The sequence below is a fragment of the Macrobrachium nipponense genome, chromosome 12 (assembly GCF_015104395.2).
Source record: "Macrobrachium nipponense isolate FS-2020 chromosome 12, ASM1510439v2, whole genome shotgun sequence".
Classification (NCBI taxonomy): domain Eukaryota; kingdom Metazoa; phylum Arthropoda; class Malacostraca; order Decapoda; family Palaemonidae; genus Macrobrachium; species Macrobrachium nipponense.
Genome location: NC_087205.1, coordinates 104,022,227 through 104,046,340, shown reverse-complemented (window position 1 = coordinate 104,046,340; position 24,114 = coordinate 104,022,227). Strand labels below are relative to the sequence as shown.

General features: G+C 38.2%; 1 protein-coding gene across 5 annotated transcripts in view; it reads right to left on the bottom strand.

Annotated features, from left to right (window-relative positions):
- LOC135224724 (sodium- and chloride-dependent GABA transporter 1-like) overlaps positions 1 to 24,114 on the bottom strand; it is a 250,497-nt gene that overhangs the window by 50,319 nt on the left and 176,064 nt on the right. For 4 of the 5 annotated variants that reach the window (XM_064264024.1, XM_064264022.1, XM_064264023.1 and 1 more), the window contains one exon: positions 1,800 to 2,565. In XM_064264024.1, the coding sequence (XP_064120094.1) occupies positions 1,800 to 2,118 (319 nt within the window). In that variant the 5' untranslated portion in view covers positions 2,119 to 2,565. Of the gene's footprint in view, positions 1 to 1,799; positions 2,566 to 22,320; positions 22,785 to 24,114 lie in introns of those variants that run through there. The other variant, XM_064264020.1, reaches the window with a different exon arrangement.

Genomic DNA, 24,114 nt, shown 5'->3' with positions numbered 1-24,114 from the left:
AGTGCAAGTGCTAAGTTTCCCTCCTGTACCACCTTTCAGCTGTGAATGACCTCTAGGTCCCAGCGCTTGGCTTTTGGCCTAGACTGTATTCTGTTCTATTCTATTACACAGACGGTAGTAATCTTTGATATCAACGTCAAAGGACATCTGTGAGCGTTTGCTTCTTATCGACGAGACGCAGCACGATTTCGGAATCCAAACGAAATCCTACAGGTTTTGTAGCGCCTCAGTGGCGTGATCGGTACGGTCTTGGCCTGCCACCTCTGTGGCCGCGAGTTCGATTCTTGGCCATTCCATTGAGGTGTGAGAGATGTGTATTTTTGGCGATAGAAGTTCACTCTCGACGTGTTTCGGAAGTCGCGTAAAGCCGTTGTTCCCGTTGCTGAACAACCACTGGTTCCATGCAACAAAAAAGCACTATACAAAAAAAAACAATATACAGGTTAGAGGAGACATGACATCCGGTCAGACTGGAAAGAGTTACTTGTAATAATATAGTACTACTGGTAATCTTCTTAGTCACGAAGATATGTTAATTCAATTGTATTCCACATAGGAAAATGAAAATGGTTAATCTCAGAAAATGTCCAACAGTTTCGTCCTCCAGTGGGCCTCTTCTTGGAGCGTTTATTAAGGAAAGAGATAAAGTTTACAGCCCATTGGTTTTCTTCTCCTCTTTGATGTATTTCTAAAGATTGCATCCATATTAACTTCTTAGATTTCATATGAATTCGTCAAATGATCACATCAGTCTGGTTTTGTTCCCTCGCTCTCAGGTTTCTTTGTGAAGAAATCCTATATATGCAGGCTGTTCTTTCGGACATTCACTGCATCTTGGCATAACTGACAAAAATATTGATCTTCGAGAAATTGAACCCGGTCAATAATTATCCTCATGGTATTAATTCCTTTGGAACTGACATCTGTAGGATTCGAATATTTAGGTGCATTGACCACTTAGTCAGGTAGTGCCGTCAGTGCACCTCACGTATTGCACTGTATGCATTGCTTAAGGTTCTTTGCCGCGTTCCTTCGGCCCCTAGCTGCAGCACCTTTCATGTTTTTAACTGTACCTCCATTAATATTCTCTTTCCTATCGTACTTTCCACCCTCTCCTTACAATTATTTCATAGTACTACTACTATAAATTTCCCCTTCAGCGCTGAATGACCCCATAGGTGCCAACGCTTGGCCTTTGGCCTAAGTTGAATATTCCTCCAGGTACATGGCAACAAACAACGTGCCCAGAAGGATTCCTTTGGAAGTGAAATTGGAAAGATGGAGACAAGTACTGGAGGACAGAGGAATGAGAATAAGTAGATCCAAGACAGAAATATATGTGTACCACCACTGAGGAAATGAATAGAGGCTGAAATTTCAGTAATAATGTTTTGGTGATATTTGATGGTCAGTAGCACGCAGAAGCGGAATCGGTGCACATATTACCCCTTTGGTGTGAAATTTAACTAATACTCATAAGAGTTTTTCTCAACATGAGAAATTCCTGAAAAACGGGAAAGGGTTTTCGTTATCGGAGTGTTGTGTTTCCTAATATGTCGGGCTGTTCAAAAATATATTTTTTTTTCGGGGACATTCATTCAAATTCATTCAATTTGGGATAAAAATGTGACTCTTTAAAAGTAGTAACTGTGACAGCATTGCCTATGTCATGAATTTCGATTCACCCTTATTTTCTAGCGTATGAAGCAGTTTTTATTTTCATCTTCATTTCTTTGGGGTTGTTTCGTATGAATATATTAATATTAGCAATAATAACAATGAAGCGTGTGCAAACTTACCTCCACCATTCTTGTAGCAGAGGTAGGGGAACCTCCAGACGTTCCCTATTCCGATGGCATTACCGACGAGCGAAAGGAGGAAGTCCAAGTGGTTGCTCCAGGTTCCTCTGAGAGCCGTCTCCTCCATGTCGGCGGCAAGTTGAGCTGCGTCGTTGGGCGTCTGAGGTGACGTTCCGTTGAGTCCGTACTGGGTCATCTCCATGCCACCACCGCCGCCGCCGCCGCCACCTCCACCTCCACCTCCTCCTCCTCCTCCTCCTCCTCCTCCTCCGTCACCGCCTCCTGCTGCTTTGGTCTTGTTCTTCTCGTCTCCTTCCATGTTGATTAGAGGAGGTTGCGAGGTCTCCTCGTCTGTAGTTATGGTGGTGTTTGAGGGGTGAAAGTCCTTCAAGGGGAAGTTCCCGTAGTAGTAGTAGTAGTGGTAGTGGTACTAGGCAGAGCCACCTGGTGGCCTAGACTACAATTTTATACAAAGGTATTATGTGATGTGTTTATTATTGGCGAGGTAGAATTTTCCCTTACGGTTCTATCAGGCTTTTAGGCCTATATGCAAGACAATGCTAAGTTGAGGATTCTTTTCAGAAAAGATTTTATACTTCAGTTTTGATTATTTGTCATCAAAGTAATTGCTAGAGCTGTGATTGGTATAGCCTATATTGAGGGGATAGAGCAGAACTGAACAATCTACGAATTTGATGTCGCTCGTTCTTTCAGATCATGTGTGTTGTGGTCCCGTTGTGATGAGGTGCTTCGCCTTCACTCGATTCTGAAACGAAAAAAATTACAGTATTAGACCATGATGCTTTGGAACTATGTAGACCTATGTTATTAATTCATGGAAATTTCTAGTACTAGGAATTTGAATTTAAAATCGATGTTCAGCATTTGGCGCCTGCGTGTTTTTCTGTCTTATGATTCTCAGACTCAACGTGACGTTGTCAAGTAAAGCTAAACTTTTTTTTTTATCTGTAATGTCATACATGTCGAATTCACAGCTAGCCCTATTTTCCATACGGTTGAATAGATATGATCCCTTTTATGCATTGGTATAATTCATAATGTGTGTGATTTGAATTTGTTTTTTATTAACGTTGCTCAGTTCAAAGTTCGGTGTGATAAGGTTAGCGGTGCCAGCAATGAAAGCACACTGAACATGCTCCTCGGACTGGTCAGCTTAACCATGTCTGCAGCATTATGTCAGTAGACCTAATAAGCTCAACAGTCATAACAACAATTTCAAAGTAGGAATATGAATTAAAACAAGTTTTCTTTCAATGTTGAAGTTTTCGGCTGTGTTTAAGCTGCCTGTATGTTGCAAAATGTTTTATAGGCATAACAAAATAATCTAAACCTTCTGAGATGTAATCTGTTATTGATGAATTTATTTGTAGAGATTACCTGTTCTTTGAGGAATACAATAGGTAATGAATTCCAACCAGTTTTCTTTGAATGCTGAAGTTTCAGGCTGTGTTTAAGCTGCCTGTATGTTGCAAAATGGTTTATAGGCCTAAAAAATAATCTAAGTCTTCTGAGATGTAATCTGTTACTAAAGTTTTAATTTGTAGAGATTACCTGTTCTTTGAGGCATAAAAGATGATGATGATTTGGTTATATGTAGAAGATGGCTGCTAATCGAAATATCACAAGTATTAATATCAAGGCGTATGGAACACTTGTTTTTCAACTGGTTTAAAATATTATTTTCTTAAAAGTCCTGCTCGCTTTTGGTGTATAATTAATTCTTTCATAAGGTAACTTGAAGCGCAAGAATGTGTAGATGACCTCATTTGCTTTCTTGCCAGAAATTGTTAATAGAGAGATGTGACTGTTAAGTGTAAAGAAAAGATATCTAACACCTAGGCCCAGGAAAAATATCTTGGCTTTAACAAAAGAATAATTGCATAGGCGAATATTTACTAGTGCGCCATCAATTTTGAAATGGTTAAGAAATATAAGAAACATGTATGAAAATCCAAATATTCCTCTAACACATATAAAGTAAAGGTTTTCAAGATATTTCATGGTTGCTACCCATTGTAGACTTACTTACGTTACACCAGGTGGTTGTTGTTGCACCGACGCTTAATGATACGCACACATGCTCCCCTCACACGTTGAAATCGGTGGGCGCATTTTACTTTTGTATATACATATTAAATTTTTTTTCAGCGTTGAGGTGTAAAAGCAATCAAACAGGACTACTTCAAATTTCATGCTTGCTTTGGAAGCATTATTAATGTTATGATAATTGTTTTTTTTTTCTTTTTCTTTTTATTTAACGTTTGAACCGAGGCTTCATGACGACTTCGCTTTGGTCAAATGCTTCAGCGATGAGTGAACGAAAGTTTTGAAAATGTTTCGTAAGTATTTTTTTTTGAAATTTGGCTACACGTGACATATTCTTACAGTTTTGAAATAAATGACAGATTTCACTCTTATGAATCATATTATGGCCTTATTGTATGCAATAATCGCTTTTCCTCATTGAAATAATACATAAATATGGAGCATGCTAGGTTGCCAGTTATTGAATTTTGAACCAAATCCTATGTAGTCATGTTGCATGAGATTTGAGCATCACGTACGTGCTGGCGAGTGAATAAAGTTTTGAAATTGTTAATTAAATGAGAAAATAATGGTGATTTGCATCCTTTTTATAATCATATTTATCCCCACGCAACTGTATCCCTGTGGTAATTTTCCATTGTGTTTTACAGAAGCAAAGTAGATAGTTCCATCTTTGGTTTTAAACAAGATTTCCGATGCTTTGTCTGTTGAGTTACGCTAATGAAGAGCTTGATAACATTGTTCCAGGCGCTTGGCGTGAAAAAAAAGGCTATATTCCTCTCTTATGATAGAGTACAATGTAGTAAATTGACATTACGCTGTTTAAATATACATGCTACCTTTTAGTATCATTGGGTTACGCTACTGAAACATGCTATCACTTTGTATCAGGCGTCTGGTGTAAAAGAAAGAAAGAAAAAAACGTCTTTTACTTTCCTAATGATAATTCAAGTAGATTGTGGTATATTAACACTACACTGTTCAATATGTATTTATTTGCAAACCACAGACCATCAAAGGAAGGAAACAAGAGAACCCTAAGTGCGAATAATCAGAACCAAATTAACATACCGAACGAGTGGCTGGAGGCAGGGGCCGGTCTGGGGGATTTCAAGTTAAAAGAAAAAAAAAAAAAAAAACGCGACCCATCTGCTGGCAATTAGTCCTTGCCTCATTACATACTGCTGGTTAGCGCAAGTGTAGGACAAGATTGCCTTGGCTTTCATCATTGGGGTGTGTGTGTGTTTCTCTCTCTCTCTCTCTATCTCCCTCCGGCCTCGTTGCAGTAGGTGTTAAGTGAGTGTTGGATGTCAGGAGTGATATTCACGCTCAACTCCAGTAACACTTGACGAGCTGAGGCAAGAACGCCGCATTCTTTCGAGACTTCTATTCTGTCCTTCCGCTAGGTTAGACTAGACTAGGCTTTCCTTTGTTTGTGTGTGTGTGTGTGTGTTTTTTTTTCGTTCGTTGTGATCATAATCCATCATTTTTCTTCATGCTTTTATTTCTGTTATTTCTGCTTTAGTTTTATAATCCTTTATTTTTCTTGATTCTTTGCTACGGTCTCCTGTTTGGTTTTGTTCTGAAAACGGTTTGTATTTGATTGCCATTTTCTCATATTCGGCATCTGAAGGGTTTACCCTGAATAACCATAGTAATAGCAATAATTATGAAATGTATGTATATTATATATATATATATATATATATATATATATATATATATATATATATATATATATATATATATATATTCAGACAATCCATTAGAACCCATCCTCACTGATTAAATTTTATATGTCCCTGTTTGGGTCAAGAAAAACGGTGTGGGGTTAGCAGACACATCCCTGAAGACTTGTTATAAAACCCTGAATATTTTACCTTGCTGGCACTATCGCTTCCAAAAGGGAAACGGGCGTTCAATGAACAAAATACACGGACGCACACAAGTAGGCTTAAAAAAATAAATAAATACTGATTGATGACTCGGCCAAGTAATCAGGTTAAAGTTGGAAGATATTTGTTTCAGAAATGCATGACTTACTGTACTGTTCAGTTTCGAGAGAGACTTGAGTTTACTTACAATGTTCTCCACATATCTGTGGAATATGAAAAGTTGTATGAAGTAGCATGACTTGGTGGTATGTTATGACGTTGATATACATCTTAGTCAGGACAGCTTTATTATCAAATTGGATGTGTTGCGAGACAGAGAACGACCTTCAGAAGAGAACTGTGAGTGATTTATGAAGAACGTCTCCCTGAAGCGCCTCTGTTGGCGTGGTTGGTATGGTGTTGGCGTGCAACCTCGGTGGCCGCGAGTTCGATTCTCCAGCATTCCATTGAGGGGTGAGAGATGTGTATTTCTGGTGACAGAAGTTCACTCTCGACGTGGTTCGGAAGTCACGTCAAGCCGTTGGTCCCGTTGCTGAATAACCAGTGGTTCTATGCAACGTCAAAACACCATACAAGCAAACAAACAAACAAACAAACTCAAGACATTGAACACTTCTTCTCTTTTCGGTATTTGTGAGGATCCTCAACTCGTTGCTGAAAAGTATTATGCTTCTCACGATTTAAATATTTTTTCATAAAGTATCAAGATTTATATTCGTTTTAGATAATTGTCAGCTTTCATCCATAAATTATAGAATCTGGGCATAAATTGGCATAATTTCAATAAAAATAACCCATCGGATTAAAAAAATGAAATGATGCAATGCCTCTCCAAACATAGTCATAGAATCAGAATTATAAACGACATTATAAAACATTTCCTTCGTCGTCACTTGTAGCTATAAAACTTTAGCTTTTATCTTTTGTCGGATACTTGACGACGACTCCAAAACAAACAAGCAACCAGAGAGAGCCCAGAGGATGCTGTGCACCGCGCATCTAAACGAGGAGAAAAAGCAGCAAGAAGTGTGAGAAAGACGACCCAAGCAGAGCCGTGCATGTGAAGGTATCTGGAGCTGGTGGGAGATGATGAAATCATAAAAGGGAACAACTTCATAGACTGATAAAGCATAGTTGGTAGATAACAAGAGGGAACGCTGGACGACGGCAGAAGAGGAAAGATAGAAAATTTGGGTTTGAATGAAATAAAACTCTAGTGGGCGATCGGAAAGGGGACGATGGATTGAAACGGAATGTGATGAAATTATCTGTTGCACATGAGTAAAATCGTTTATTTGAAGAAAAATGGGACCTTTAAAACCCTAAATACAACAAGCAAAAAGAAACCAGCAGAAAAGAAGGAAAAAGATATCTTTATGAAATGCTTATCATAGACGTGGAAAGAATTCAGCTTGTGGGACTCAAGGCTTAGCGGTCGTAGGGACGAACGAACCATCCATCCAGGGCGGACTTTGGACCTTAAAGAAGTGGGTGATTTCGCTCGCTCCTGATCCGAGTGGATGAGATAATGGCTTTCATCCTGTTAGAACAATTACTACTCGACTGAGATCCACGATGAGAGAGGAGAGAGAGAGAGAGAGAGAGAGAGAGAGAGGGCTGATGGCTGAAAGGAAGTGCAGCAGTGAAAGAATGGTCAATAAACGAGTTTTTTTTTTTTTTTTCTCCGGAAAGGAGTACACATGGAAACCTTCGAGATGCTGTTGAAAAGCTGATTGCTACGTTACTAGTCTACAGATTTATACCCGTAGGGGGGTTGTGCCTTTAGTGCACTTCATGCGGTGCACTGTAGGCATTGCGGCATGCCTTTGGCCCTTAGCTGCAACCCATTTCGTTCCTTTTACTGTAGTACCTCCGTTCATATTCTCTTTTTTTCCATCTTACTTTCCACCCCCTCCTAACAATTGATTCATAGTGCAACTGCTTTGAGGTTTTCCTCCAGTTACACCTTTCAAAACTTTTACTGTCAATTTCCGTTTCATCGCTGAATGACTTCATAGGTCCCAGTGCCTAGTCTTTGGCCGAAATTCTATATTCAATTCAGTAATATAGATTTAGTATATCAAGCGTTTCATTCAGCCTGGTCTTCAGGGATATACGATTAAGCTGGTGACCGACCGGTCGGCATTGTAAAGGGCGGGTCGTTTGGTACACTAAGTATTTGATCATGCATCAGTCTGGTTAAGAGATCTATTGTCTTTTTCCCATTGGTTCGTGCGAATGCTCCCATCGGTCACATTAGTTCATCAGTGTTTTTTTTTCGGCAGCATCGTTTGAATAACCATTTCGGTTGTTAATCCACGAGGTAGTTTCGGTTTTATTCGACGACTGCGTTTTTCCACAGACTAGTTATAATATTAAGTATATATTTTGCTTTTCAGTGTAAAGTATGCGTACTTTTATTATAGTCATTATTTTTACCAAAAGAAAGACAGACGGGTAAGAATATACCGTAACCTTGACTCCACCAGAAGTAATTTGTAGCTTTGTCAACAGACGTTGTATCAGAAGATGCTGAAAGCATCAAGATTCAAGAGCTACGCCGACGTCATGATAAAATATAAACCATCACTGTTGTGGTCTTATGAGATCGTGCTCTTTGAAGGTCGCGTGGAAGTTCCAGTAAGTAGAAAAAATCGCAAAGGTTCCGGATAGTTCTGAATGATCACAGTGGAATGAGATATGCCATGGAGCTTTAGAACCACACACGTTATAGGACAGTAAAGAACAAAAAAATTCAGATCTTCAGGAAATGTTTACGATTACTTCTCCCTTGTATACATGCTGCACTACAGGAGGGAAATTAAGTGAAGGGTACACTTTTGAAAAGTTTTCTGTCCAAATTCCTCCTTGCAATCAACACATTTCGTAGCACTTATAGGCATCCACGGCACGAACAGGTGATAACTCGTGTCCTTTCTGCACCTGCTTGAAAGCATTCATGGTCGAACCGTGGTTTGCACTCTGGGGTAACTCCTCAGAAAGAGGACTGTATTATACTGTATTCTCAAACAAGCCGACGTTCTAGTCTAATAGCTGGTTGAAGAGGGCTTCAGACGAGATAGCTGGAGAAAATCAGAAAAATAGTTGGCTCCTCGTCTATATTGCAAGTTGCAGTTTGCATTGATCGATATTCTTCAATGAAAAGAATGTATTTAAAAGGAGATGCATAGACAGAAACGTTTTTCCCTCGCCAAAACGCGTAGTAGATAATTGGGCGTTCTGTTCAGTAAGACGAGAATAGATAGAAAAAAATCTCAAGTATTTAAAGCTTGCTCATTTCCTGCTCATTTACCACAGGCTGCGTTTGTGTATGTTCTTGTAGATATTCTATTTATTTGGAGCACTTTTTTATGTCTCGCTTCAAGCAACAACATTTTTTGTGCAGAAACACTAATGGTAGATGAAATTATGACGTATTCGCTACAAACATTTGCACAGCCTACAGAGCATGGTCTTGTGTGCAATTAGACAAGCCCGTAAATAAGGGTATGCAAAGAAGCAGATGCGGGGAAATAGTTTTCCTGGTGTTTTTAGCTCCAAGCGAAATTCTTCCTTTCCGTAATGAAAGCACAATGGACAAGGCAGGTGGAGGAATAGACGTCTCTGTTGTCACGCCGTCGTAGCAAGCGCCTCTGTGGCGTGGATGGTATGGTTTTGGCCTGCCACCTCGGTAGCCGCGAGTTCGATTCTCGGGCATGCCATTTCTGGTGATAGAAGTTCACTCTCGACGTGGTTCGGAAGTCACGTAAAGCCGTTGGTCCCGCCGCTGAATAGCCACTGGTTCCATGCAACGTAAAAACACCATACAAACAAACTACCGGCGTCGTATCTGTGATTATTACTGGTGATAATCTTCCTGTTTCTTATTAAGAGATTATGTAACGACTTGACATTCTTAGAACTTTCAACCTTATCTATTGGTTATTGTCCAAGATTTCACGTGCGTTTATTTTCGTCTGCGTCCGGAGCCAAAGAAAATTAAGTATCTCATTGTGCGTCGTACTCGTTAAACTGGGCATTGCTGTCCAGAGAGAAATGTTCTTAGTTTTGCATAATACTGTTATCTGTAGCTCCCTTAGGGGGTTAATGCCTTCAGTGCACCTCACACGTACACTGTAGGCATTGCTTTAAGGGTCTTTAAGGGGTTGCACCCTTTTCGATTCTTTTACTCTACCGTCATTCTTATTCACTTTCTTCTATCTTGCTATCCACCTTTTCCTAACAATTATATCGTAGTGCAACTGCCAGGTTTTCCTCTTGTTATGCCTTGCAAACCCTTCTCCTAGCGCTAGGACTTTGGCCTGAATTCTTTACTCAAATTGCAATTCGTTGTTATAGCCTCTTGTTATACCATATGCAATCAGCCTATGATAAGTTAATGGCTTTGGAAAATTAACCAAAACATCTTGAACTCTAGATCTCTAAGCTCGAGTTAGAATGGATGACGTGAACTGGTTGCGTCATAGCTTCGATTTATAATTTACGCTCATAGATCAGTGTCAGTGGAACCCTATCCATCTGCCATGGATATGGGAGGGGCGCGGAGATGACAGATAGGAGAAAGAACACTTGACGTGTCTAAGGATGTATGCGTTTGACTTTTTGCTGAGTCGAAGTCCAGTGAAATTCATTCAAAATAGATTTTGCCAAAGTATCTCCGATTCCAAACTCATTACACCAGTCGCTTGTAATGTGTTTGTACTGCAAATGAAGTATCTTTTACAATTGTTGATGCGTACCCATCGGTAAATATTGCTTCTCTCTCTCTCTCTCTCTCTCTCTCTCTCTCTCGTACCACACACACACGTATATGGGAATTATCATGTTTTGTAATACATGAGTTAGGCCACAGTGATTTTACTTGTTTGCTCAGTAGTGTAAAGGATGCTCTCTCTCTCTCTCTCTCTCTCTCTCTCTCTCTCTACAGTGATTTTACTTGTTTGCTCAGTAGTGTAAAGGATTCTCTCTCTCTCTCTCTCTCTCTCTCTCTCTCTCTCTCTCTCTCTCTCTCTCTCTCTCTCTCTCTCTCGCTATGTGGAATAAATTCAACTGATGCGATTATGAGCACGACGGAAAAATGTGTGGTAGTTGAGTAAGTGGTGATGTCATTTCCCTTATTAAAACAATGGGTATTACAGAGTGAGGTTAACCGAGACCGTTGAAATGATGGTCATTGTGAACTTGCGCTTTTCACCTTTCGATTGTTTTCTATTGTTGTTGTTATTATTATTTTTTGGCAGCAGTTTGTTATCTTTTCCTCTCCGTGTTTTGTGTTAATGTGCTCGGAGTTTAATATTTATTTCCGTATTCTCTCTCTCTCTCTCTCATTACACACACACACACACACACACACACACATATATATATATATATATATATATATATATATATATATATATATATATATATATATATATGTATGTTCACAGTATACTTAGATAAATATTATATATATATATATAATATATATATGTTAACAGTATACTCAGATATATTATATATATATATATATATATATATATATATATATATATATATATATATATATATATATTATAAAATGAGTTGCATTTGAAATACGGTGTAGATTCATGTAGATAAAAAAAAATCTTAAATAACCTTCTCCTCGCTGACATTGCTTCGTCAAGATTGTATACTTTTAAATCCTGCCCATGCCAAAGCTGACTAATGAAGTTTGAATAACCCAAATAAAGCATATTAGTGAACAACGTCATCGTAAATTTTTAAGAATTCAGTTGGGTGTAAAAAAAAAAAAAGGAAGAAATAAAAAGAATGTTCGGGAGTATCTTGGGTGTCGAAAGCAACAAACTACGTATGGCTGTTCAAGATGATGTTGATGATGATGTTTTGCAGGTGTTGGGAGCCGAGTCTTGTGAAGTGGCTGAAGGATGTTTTTGATGTATTTATCCTTGGGGCATCATCAGAACTTTTTTTTTTTCTTTTTTTTTTTTACAGGTCGCGCTCTGTGAGGTTGAAGTGCTTTAGAACCGACTTGTAGAGCGCGAGGGTTATCTGACAGAGAAGGACCAAGTGGTGAGGGGGAAGGAAAAGGTTGTAGGGAATAGAAGAGAGAGAGAGAGAGAGAGAGAGAGAGAGAGAGAGAGAGAGAGAGAGAGAGAGAGAGAAACTGTTTCTTGACATAGTTCCACGGGTAAGGGGGATCATAGGACGTGGGAAGAAAGCAGCCATAAAAAAAATATAAATATGGTGGACCTTAAATAGGACTCAGAGTAATTGTTGGTTTAAAGAATCTTGCTCCAACAGCTTTCGTGAATGACAGCTAGGAATATGTGACGTAAATGTGATCATAACCAACTCGACACTTGGTAATTAACCTCCTCACCCCACCAAAAAAAGAAAAAAAAAAGCGTTCCTGGTAATGTTGACCACAAATTTTGCACGAATTATATGTAAAAATTTACGTTGCAAAAGATTTAGCGTTTAAGTTTGCGTTCAGTGCGTGGATGATTTTTCGTTGAACATTCGTATTATGGATTTTTATTATGATGGTTTATGCCCAGTTTTCGTACTCTTTTTATTTATTTATAGACATCACGAGTAGACCGAGACTTGATGCAACGTTGTTCGTCTGCTTGTAAAAATATTTTATATCTTCGTGTATGGGGCTTTATGGTCGTACCATAATCATACGATAAAAAAGAACGGTAATTATATACAACAGAATGCTATGACAAGAAAATGCTCTTCTGCGTATCCTATAACTTCGTGTGCAGTTTTTCTTTCTCTCTGTCTAACGTATGTACACCCAGTCAGCTGTGATTCTGAGTGCGTGTTGAGTTTGGTATTTTTGTTCTTAATAGTGATGTTATGTTTTACTCAGGACTGTAGCTCTGTGACCACAAAGAAAACAATGTAATGAGTAAATGAATAAATTGAGTTAATTTCAGTATGTCTTCGAGGCATGTTTGGGATTCCATGTCAGCATCTGTGTCATCCTGATGACTCACTCATTAACCCAGTCACGTCAGAACTTGGTATGTACTCGAAAGGGTACGAATGTTTATATCATCATGGTTATCATTTGTATCTTTATTATCAATTTTATATCTTTATTTTGTTGGCACCGCTATTTTTACAGTTTAATGGATATTTTTTCTTAGTTTTATAAAATGAAAGTAAACATCACCCACTTTCTCCCCTTGGCCGAGTAGTGCCGTCAGTTCACCATATGCGGTGCACTGTAGGCATTACTGAAGGGTCTTTGCAGCGTCGACCCTTACCTGAAATCCATTTCATTCCTTTTGCTGTACCTCCGTTCATATTCTCTTTCTTTCATTTTATTTTCGACCCTCTTCTCCATTTATTGTCAATTTCCTTTTCAACGCTCAATGACCTCATAGGTCCCAGCGGTTGGCCTTTGACCTTAATGCTTTATTCTGTTCTGTCACCCATTTTCATTTTTTTTTTTACGTAGGTCTGGCTGTCTTGTCTGACCCTTTCGTATAATTTAATCAAAACTTCGCCTCTGTTCTCGAGATAGTTAGGAGCTGGTCCTCATGCTAAAAGTGCCCTGCCCCCCTGCCCTCCACACCTGTTATACCCATGAAGAGTCGCCATCTGTCAGCCGGGCAACAGATGAAATAAGAGAGCTTCGCTGGTAGGACTAACTTAAGTGTCAAGTTTCAGCGTATGAATTTCTCAGCGATGCCTCAACTCGGCTGTGAATGGAATTCCAATTGTTTTTATCTCTCTCTCTCTCTCTCTCTAGTTGAGTTTGACCACTGTCCTCCGAGATCCTTTAATGCTTACACACTACACATCATTCTGTTGAGTGAGAGTGGTAGAAGGACTTCATGGTTTGTTTCTTAATCAAACTTTGTTATTCTTATCTTTAAATGTCGGGAAAGATAGAGTACAATTATTACTCCTTTATTATGCTGATTTATTTTCTAAACTATCATCATTTTCGCGATAGTCATTTGACTGATAAGAAAGAGATTGGATGACGGTATTTTTATTTTTAAATAGATTGTCTATTTGTGAGACAGTCATCAGTTTTTTATATAGTTATTTACGAATTTTTGTCTGTTATATTAATATTATATAAAGTTAACTACAAAACCTTGTCTGGTTGGGTATTGCGACTGTGAAAATACCTCCGCTATACCGTTGGGTTTCTGTCCCGTAAAGCTATCTGACGTTTTCTGTTAGCAACGAATTCAGAATTTTTTTATAACTTGAAATTTTGCAGAATTCGCGCTGCTGACATGAAGGATTTCTGTAATTTTATAATATATATATATATATATATATATATATATATATATATATAATATATATATATATATATATATATATATATATATATATATATTATATATATAATCATAACTTTCTTTTCTGTGTAAGGATTGACGGTACTTCGTTTCTCTCTTTAGAATGAAGTCAATAACATGATACAGATGACATATATTTCTTCTGGATGGTGAGCTGAGGCCGTGGAGAGAACTCTTCTCCTAAGAGGAAGTGTTCGAGTTGCATTATTGCAATATTGTTATTTTCTAGGTTTAAAAGAAGCAAGGTTATACGCCTCGGGAGATGAAGTGCTTTGCCTGTAAGTGGCTTTGTGATGCGAAATCCTTTCATTGCTCCACTAATCTTAGTGCAATTCAAACGAATCAGTGGATGCCTCGACCGTGAAAGAAAAACCACCCAGAAAAGTGACGTCACGTGACTTTGCAGAATGAATTGATGACAAAATCGCTGCCATAAAATTAATTTGGTTTTCTCAGACGCTGCATTGGGCGAAGCTATTCGATGATTCTGCGTATCATTCACTCCTCTTCTTCCTGTCGTCGAGTTTCCCACACGCAGTTTGCGATTATTCACTTGTAACTGATTGTTCGAGTATGATATCCATCAAGTAAATCGCAGATCCGTCGGTGGGTAGTGCTGTCAGTGCTCCTCGCGTGATGCACAGTAGGCAATGCTAAAGGGGTTTTGTAGCGTACCTTCGGCCCCTGGCTGCAGTAGACCCCACTTTTATAGCCTTTGGCCTTCTCCCTGTTTCCGCTTCCTCTCTTCAATCTTGCTGTCTAACCTCTCTATTTCTTTTTAGTTTTCTGGATTTTGTTCTCTTGCTGTCCAACCACTCCAGCTTTCTCTTCGCTGTCTGAAGCGCTCATTGGCTGTAAGTGCCCAATCGTTTGCTTGTGTTACTCCCTCTAAGTAATTCTATATTCATTTCAACACAACGACTTCGAATATCCGTCATTTTTGTTAGTTTCTTGTATTCTAAGGATTAGCTACAATGAAGATGATGAATATGGCGGTAGTCAAGATGGTACTGAAAGAGAATGATTTGGTCATCTACAAAACAACAACAACAACAACAACAACAACAACCCAGTAGGCTCTCTCCGCTGATTTAGACGTTACAAAGCAACTCCGAAATTGTTTGCCCCATTACAGAAGGAAGCCGTATAACGTATAGAAAATGAACGCGTCTGGTGTATCCCTTTGTAGCGTAAATGACCAAAAACCGCCATGTTGAAATCCCATTTCTGGGTAGAGGATTTATTATCAGCCTGCTGGCTTTGTTTGTTTGGTTCGGGATTTCAGATTAGTTTATGCGCCCTCTTGTTTTCGTCATTGTTGCTGTTACAACAATAACAACAGCAACTACTACTACTACTACTACTACTACTACTACCACCACCATTATTATTAATTACGTGTAGTTTTCGTTATTGCCAGTTTCTTTTGCTTTTCAAGTAAGGGTGGTGCTTTTAAACTTTCCGCTAATGGTACCTTTTTGATAGCATGGTATGACAATATCACTCAAAAAATTGGTGTTGAAAGTAAATTTCATGGATCCTTCAGCTGCTTCATCAATAGTGTGTGTGTATATATATATATATATATATATATATATATATATATATATATATATATATACTATATATATATACATATATATATAGACTCTACTATATATATATATATATATATATATATATTTATATATATATAATGATATATATATATAGTATATTTACATATATATATATATATATATATATATATATATATATATATATATAATATATATATATATATATATATAAAACGATTGATTTCGACTCATACATGGACTGCTTATTCAGGTACACATTTTACATTTAACCTCATTCTGCGTGTCACCCATACTTAGACGTGACTCGGAAATGGATAAGACCTATTCCATTACCTCGGATACGTCACGACACTTGAGGTAAACTTGACCTAACGTCCTTTAAAGCACGTGTGATGTCCTTAAGGACGCGGATATCTCGGATTAAAGGGAAAAGCGTAAGTGTGCATCTATTTTTAGCAGGTTCTACCTTTGTACTGCATTATGGCTGCTCGCATCGGCGGCCGACAGTAAGCGTGATCAAACTTGATTTTCAGGATTAAAATAGACTCGGAAGTTCGGCGTAACTCACTTGGCCTTTATTCCAAGGAGCTTGAGTTGAACGAGGTCCATGACTAATGTTTTATTATTCTAACACTGAGCTCTTGTCGTGGACTGACGTCATAGAGGGCATAGGAACTTGCGTGCCAGCTATATTAGATTCACATCAACCGTGTGTTTGATGTCTCGGCCAGTCGCTTACGACGCTCCTGATTGGCTGTTGAAAAGCCAATCACACGGCTGGAAACTCTCAGTCTCACGAGAGTTCACATAGGCAGGATATACGTTCCGCCTCTCCTGAGGGATACTTTTGAAAGACGTAGCTATCAGGAGAGGTGAATTATAGATCCTACCCATGTGAACTCTCTCGAGAGACTGAGAGTTTCCAGCCCTGTGATTGGCTTATCAACAGCCAATCAGGAGCGTCGTAAGGGACTGGCCTAGACATCAAATGCACGGTTGATGTGAATCTACTATAGTACATATTTCTAAACGCACAGGAGATTAGGGAATCATCTCTCTCTTCCACAGTATTTTCCACAATGCAATTTTTTATGCCTTATGGTAAGAATGTATCTTCAATGTCGGCGCAAATATATTCTGTGGGTGAAAGATGATAGCTTCAGAATTCATTGATTTTGGGTTCGTCTTTTATATATACATATTATATATATATTATATATATATATATATATATATATATATATACATATATATATACTCTATATATAATATATATATCTATATATTATATATTATATTATTATATTATATATATTATTATATATATATATATATATATATATATTATATATATATATATATATAATAATATAAGATATAATCTTATTAAATTTCAGACACTTTTCTCATGCGTTTTGGCTTCCAGTATTCAGTCTTTCAAGAGTTATTCAATCGATTTCATATTTACATCAAGATTATAGTATCTTCATAGTTTTCAATAGGGGTTTTAAAACTTAAATCATATGGGTTTATAACATTAAAAAGACAGATTTCATTATTATTTAGCGTTATTAAAATTTCATTATTTTATATTTCGACTCTCAGTGATATAAATTTTAACGTTCAATATAATTCTATACAATTAAATTTCCCGTAATGGTTAGTGCCATCGGTGCAGATCACATGGTACACTGTAGACATTACTTAAGGTTCTTTGTAGTCACCCTTCGGCCCCTAGCTGCAACTTTCTTCATTCCTTTTACTGTACCTCCTTTAATATTCTCTGTATTCCATCTTACTTTCCACCCTCTCTTAATTTTTTCATGAATTTTTACTTTCAGTTTCCGTTTCGGGGCTGAATGACCTCGTAGGTCCCGGCGCTAGGGCTTTGACCTAAAATTTATATTCCATTCCATTCTGTTCCAATATAATCGAATGATTGCTGTCGGAATACCAGGTCAGTGATACAGATTTCGATGGATATAACTGATCTACAAAAGTTATATGACTTGAAACGTGTAGAATTATATATATATATATATTATATATATATATATATATATATATACTATATATATATATATATATATATATATATATTTATATATATATATACATATATATATATATATATATATATATATATATATATATATATATATATATATATATTAGCAACACGAAATCTTTGATTACACTGAGATACGTTGACAATGACTCTGATGTTCATCATTATACTGCTCTTGAATCTCATGTCATTTCTATTTGGATTTTTCTTCCTAGTGTTTTGTAATGTCGACTTATTATTACGATGTGCTAGTAGAATGCTGAGGAAGGTTATTTACTTGAAAATATGAAAAGCGTAATCTTTGCTTTGTATGAATAAAATTCTAGTTCGCGAAAGTGTACGTATGTATGTATGTATGTATGTATGTATGTACGTACATACATACATGCATATATGTGTCTGTATATTTACACCGTGTTTATGATATACACACATATATATAATACATTAGATTATATTATTGAATGAATATATCTATATATATATATAATTATATATATATATATATTGTTTGTGTGTGTGAATATATATTGTACATATTACGCTTTGTCATTTGGCTACTGCTTAAAACATGGAATATTTAATTAAACGTTCTCTCTCTCTCATCTCTCTCTTCTCTCTTCGTCGTCTCTCTCTCTCATCCATCTCTCTCTGCTCTCTCTCTCTCTCTCTCTCTCTCTCTCTCATCTCTCTATCTCTCTCTCGCAGTAGAACTTGGTGGTTATGAACGTTCTAGTAATTGCAAAACTCTTTTTAGGGTTACGTCATCAGGCTTGTAGCCCATTGGCTGAAAGAGCGTTCAACTTGGAAAGGAAAAACTCTCTCTCTCTCATCTCTCCTCGCTCCTTTTTCGTATCCACTCTCTCCGCTTCTCTCTCTCTTCTGCAGTAGGAACTGGTGGTTATGAACGTTCTAGTAATTGCAAACTCTTTTTGGTTACGTCATCAGGCTTGTAGCACTTGCTGAAAGAGCGTTCAATTGAAAGGAAAAACTCGAAATGCTTAATTAATATCTTATAGCAATTAAGGAGCAGTTAAAACGCACTTGTGGGCTGTCTGAAAGGGGATGTATATATGTATGTATGTATGTATGTATACGTGAGGTGGAAATGTGAAATTCGTTTACCTACATTTATTTGATGATTCATAGGTATGAGCTTGTTAGTTGGTAGTGTACTGCATTTTTAAGATATTTTATACAATTATTATTATTATTATTATTATTATTATTATTATTATTATTATTATTATTTTATTATTATTATTATTATTATTATTATTATTATTGATTAGTGACAATTTTGATGTTTATTGTGGCGATGAAGTTGGGTTTAATTGTACTCTGCATTTTTGTTGGACGAACTTTCGGTCCAGCATTGACTAATCTTGGACTATCTCTCTGCCGTTGCATTACGCAGTAATTTTTATTTGTACTTTGCTTGGTTTCAGTATAGCTCGACGTTTTGGTTCCTCCCAAGGATAGCTGAAAACCAAACCAACAAGAAGGAATCAAACGACAATGGGTCTATTTTCTCTTGAGTTTGACAGTTGTCAAAAGATGTAAAAATTTTAAATTCCCATGTGCACTGCCCTCTGGCGACAAAATGGTCATACTCGTATCATTTATTATTACTGAAATAAAGTAACTCAGTTGTTACAGGAAAGAAAATGGTCGTCTTGCCAAGTTATTTTTAGGCGTTCAGGTAGTTTAGGGTTAAGGTGTAAATGTCTTTCTCACCTGAGGCTGTTATGTTTGTTGTTGTTTTTTTTTCTTCTTTCACTATTTTGTCAGCTGTTTACTGTACACGCTTTCAGAGTGGATTATGGAAGCAGATACTGGTCCTTATTATTCAGAATGCGGCAATAACTTAAGTTATTGCTATCTCATGACGTATCGCATGTGCAACAAACAAATCTCAAAATATTTCATTGTTCCGCTATGTTTTAACGAAGGAACCAGATATTTTTAAAAGAATAGTTATGTGTACCTTGGAATCCATGTACTTTAGAATAACATTTTTACTATTTCGAAAAGTTGTTTTTAAAATCTCCAAAGCTCCGTAAAACCACCGTTCAAGAGATATTTGGGAAACTGGTATATATTATTTTACTAGCGCACCAAAAGAAATTTAACGTTTTGATTGTGTCCCGGTTTACTGTTAATAATTGCTGTTAGTGTCATGAAAAAAAATTTGATTGCGCCGTTGTTGATCGTATATAGGAAATACGTACATGGTTTTTATTCTACTGTGGTGGGTAGTAGCCATGGTCGGGAGAGATATGTTGCTAGCAACGTCATCTAAACATCACTAGTGAGAACCGGAAATATGGCACCACATAGAGCTAGCCCTCTAAGGCGGAAATGCTTATAGCCAATACTTACACACACACACACACACACACACACTCACTCACTCACTCACTCACTCACAACATGCAGTTATTAACTTGAAAATCATTTCGTTATCGACGCTTGTCGTTCGTCTAAGTAATTTGCGTCAAGAAAAATGCAGAAGAATTTTAATTTTTCAGTTTTTGAAAAGAAATACCTTACCGTTAGTTAAATGCTATGAACGGCTCCCGTAGAGTTAAGCGAGACTTAGATTCTTCGTGTTACCTTTTATTTCGTTCGAAATTGCCATTGTTATAGGTTGGAAATGACGTTGCTGTATGGCTTCGCATGTTATTCCTCTTAACATCTTACCGGAGTGATTCCATGTTTCTTGCTATGAAATGCGAATTACCCACTTTGCAAGGGTAGCATACATATTGGTGGTCTGCTTTATTAAATTAGTTGCGTTGTACAGCGGCGCTGCTTTCAACCCTTAATCCTGCTGTCATACGATCTCGTTGTCGTATATTCGTCCTTGTGCACCCTGTCATTATGTGATGAAATAGAATGACGCCCTCTTCTTCTTCTTCTTTTCTTCTTCTTCTTCTTCTTCTTCTCGTTCTTGAGCTCTTTATAACTTTTATTACATACAGCGTTTAAATTTTTTTTTATCTCCTCTGGTTCCCGTGAGATAAATTTAATTTTTACCTCATTTAAATTTAGGGAAGCACTTGCGCAGCGATGGGAATGAAAAAAAAAAAAAGTTAACTTTTCTTGTTTTAGTGTCTTTATTCTCAAGAGAGAGGATTAGACGGAATGCAACGATGATGAACATTTGTCTTTTTATGGTTTAGACTTACTGCAGGATCAGCATGACTCAGTCTGTCGGCATCGACCGAACGTGATAATAAGTGAAGGAAGAGGGAGGCCATTGACCTTTTTGGACGTATAAGGAATTGTGCGGAGACAGATATCAAATGTCCTGTGGGCTGTGCATCACACTTCTTTAGGTATTTGCCTTGTCTTGATAGACTTGCAAAAGTGTGCCATATTTACTGTGCCGCATTTCTGCGCATGCGTATCCACAAATACGCGTTTAGTACCGTTTCTGCGCATGCGTGTCCACAAATACGAGTTTAGTGCCATTTCTGCGCATGCGTGTCCACAAATACGAGTTTAGTACCATTTCTGCGTACACGTGTCCACAAATACGAGTTTAGTACCATTTCTGCGCATGCGTGTCCGCAAATACGAGTTTAGTACCATTTCTGCGTACGCGTGTCCACAGATGTGAGTTTAGTACTATTTCTGCGCACGCGTGTCAACAATTACGAGTTTAGTGCCGTTTCTGCGCATGCGTGTGAACAAATACGAGTTCAGTACCATTTCTGCGCACGCGTGGCCACAAGTACGAGCTTAGCTATAGATGGTTCACTTAAGGTAGATTCTTGGATGAGCCCTATTTTCACGAGACGTTTGTTTGGCGGCCGCTGATTGGCTGGTACCGGGAGGTAGGCAGCTCCCAGCCAATCAGCGGCCGCCAAACTAACGTCTCGTGAGAATAGGGCTCATCCAAGAATCTACCTTAAGTGAACCAGTTATAGTTATTGAATAGAAATTCCTTTTAAATAAGAAGAGAAAAGTTGCGTATTTGATGGGAGGGGAATGTTTGAAATAAACATTCTTTTATTATTAAATTGGAGAATAGGCAAAGTATATTTTGGAATTGGTGTTTGGTACGTTTTTTTTTTATCATGAAATTTTGCGAAATTTTCAAAATGAAACTCAAAACTTTGTGATATGCAAAAAGATTTAACGTCACAAAAATGGTCTGGTTTCCGTAAAAGATTATTACCTAGATTTAAACAGTAGAGGAAAATGATTATTTTGCAAGGAACAATATGCTTTGTAAAATGCCCTAACTATCAAATTTGCTCTCCTTCGTCTTATTATATTGATTAGCATTATTTTCGATGATTTTTCCAATGGCTGTATGCATTCTAAATTCTATAACAAATTTCGTATTTGATGTTAGAAACAAAAAACTCAACATAGTACATCTGGCTCACAGTTTGCTGTCGTTTACCATACGCTTAAATCTAACCCGTTTTCTATGATAATACAATTTTTTCGACAAACCTGAAGATTCCGCTGACGTACAGAAAATGACATGTTGAAACTCTTTGATAATTACAAATACTCGATTTGACTAACAGCAGCAGCAGCACCATTCATACTCACATGATGAGTTGAAATGGAATTTCCTTTTCTGTTGGTATGTTCTTGTCGACGGACTTCAACTGGCGCTGGTGGTGTATGACTGATCAAAAACGTCGTGTTCTCCAAAGGGGGCGGTTTTGAATGAACGAGAGAAAGTCCGTTTGTCTTCTGTTTTTTCCGTTAATTTCCCGAAACCACCACTGATTAACTGACGCACATCGATCGTACCCCCTTATAAACCAGAACGCTATTCAGGAACACAACGAACTTAGAGTGTCAGCCTAGGGTCAACTGTAAACTGGTCGAGTTCTAAGCGACTGAGAGGGCATGGTAGAGAAGGGGCACTTCGGGGGGGCACAAGTTGGTGATTTGTTAGTCCATCACGAAAAAAACTGTCTCTCCCCCACGATTACGAATGCTGGTTTGGGCTTGACTTACCCACTAGAGGAGCCAACTCATACTAGGCACAGTGAGAACACTGAGCCTAGAGCTACTCTGGCATCCCCTGAATACCGCAGCTTCCTGGCCAATCAGAGCGCGAGTTGTCACTCTCCAGCCAATCACGGCGCGGCATCACTCAGCGGGCGCGGTCAGTTTCTGTGTTCTTTGACAGATGTACCCAAGCTATCAGGCAATAACGGTATTTTGCTCAGTGGTGTATTTTAACGTCGTAAAGGCCGACCGGAAAGACGTTCGCTTGCTTGTTCCTGCTTGAACGTTCCAGCTTCTCTCTCTCTCTCTCCTCTCTCTCTCTCTCTCTCTCCTTCGACTCCGAGGAGGATGACGGACAGAGCATAGGGAGACAAAGGTAGGGGAAGATAAGGGGTAGGGGGTAGAGGTAGGGGAACGGACGGACGGACGCGGAGGGGCGGTTTAGGCGGTAAGTGACTCTTCCCGTATAATCTCAGACCTTCTATGACCAGGACCATCCATCCCCAACTTCCCGACAATGACACTATGCCTCCACCACCACCACCGTCCCCGCATTCCTCTGACACTATTCCTTTTGGCAGTGCCACATCGAACGTCGGAACAACAGTCCTCTCTCTCTCTCTCTCTCTCTCTCTCTCTCTCTCTCTCTCTCAACACCGGAAGGAACAAATATAAATTCTCTCTCTCTCTCTCTCTCTCTCTCTCTCTCTCTCTCTCTCTCTCTCTCTCGGAAAGGACAAATAAATCTCAACACCGGAAGGAACAAATCTCTCTCTCTCTCTCTCAACACCGGAAGGAACAAATATAAATTCTCTCTCTCTCTCTCTCTCTCTCAACACCGGAAGGAACAAATAAATTTCTCTCTCTCTCTCTCTCTCTCTCTCTCACCACCGGAAGGAACAAATATAAATATTCTCCTCCTCTCTCTCTCTCTCTCTCTCTCTCTCTCTCTCTCTCTATCGGAAAGAACAAATAAATCTCAACACCGGAAGGAACAAATCTCCTCTCTCTCTCTCTCTCTCTCTCTCCTCTACTCTCTCTCTCTCTCTCGGAAAGGACAAAAAATCTCAAACCACCCGGAAGGAACAAATCTGCTCTCTCTCTCTCCTCAACACCCGGAAGGAACCAAAATATGAAATTCTCTTCTCTCTCTCTTTCTCTTCTCTCTCTCTCTCTCTCTCTCTCTCTCTCTCAAACACCGGAAGGGAACAAAAGAAAATATTCTCTCTCTCTCTCTCTCTCTCTCTCTCTCTCTCTCTCTCTCTCCTCTCTCGAGAAAGAACAAAATAAATCTCAACACCGGAAGGGAACAAATCTCTCTCTCTCTCTCTCTCTCTCTCTCTCTCTCTCTCTCTCTCCACAGGACCGAAACTTTTTTCTCTC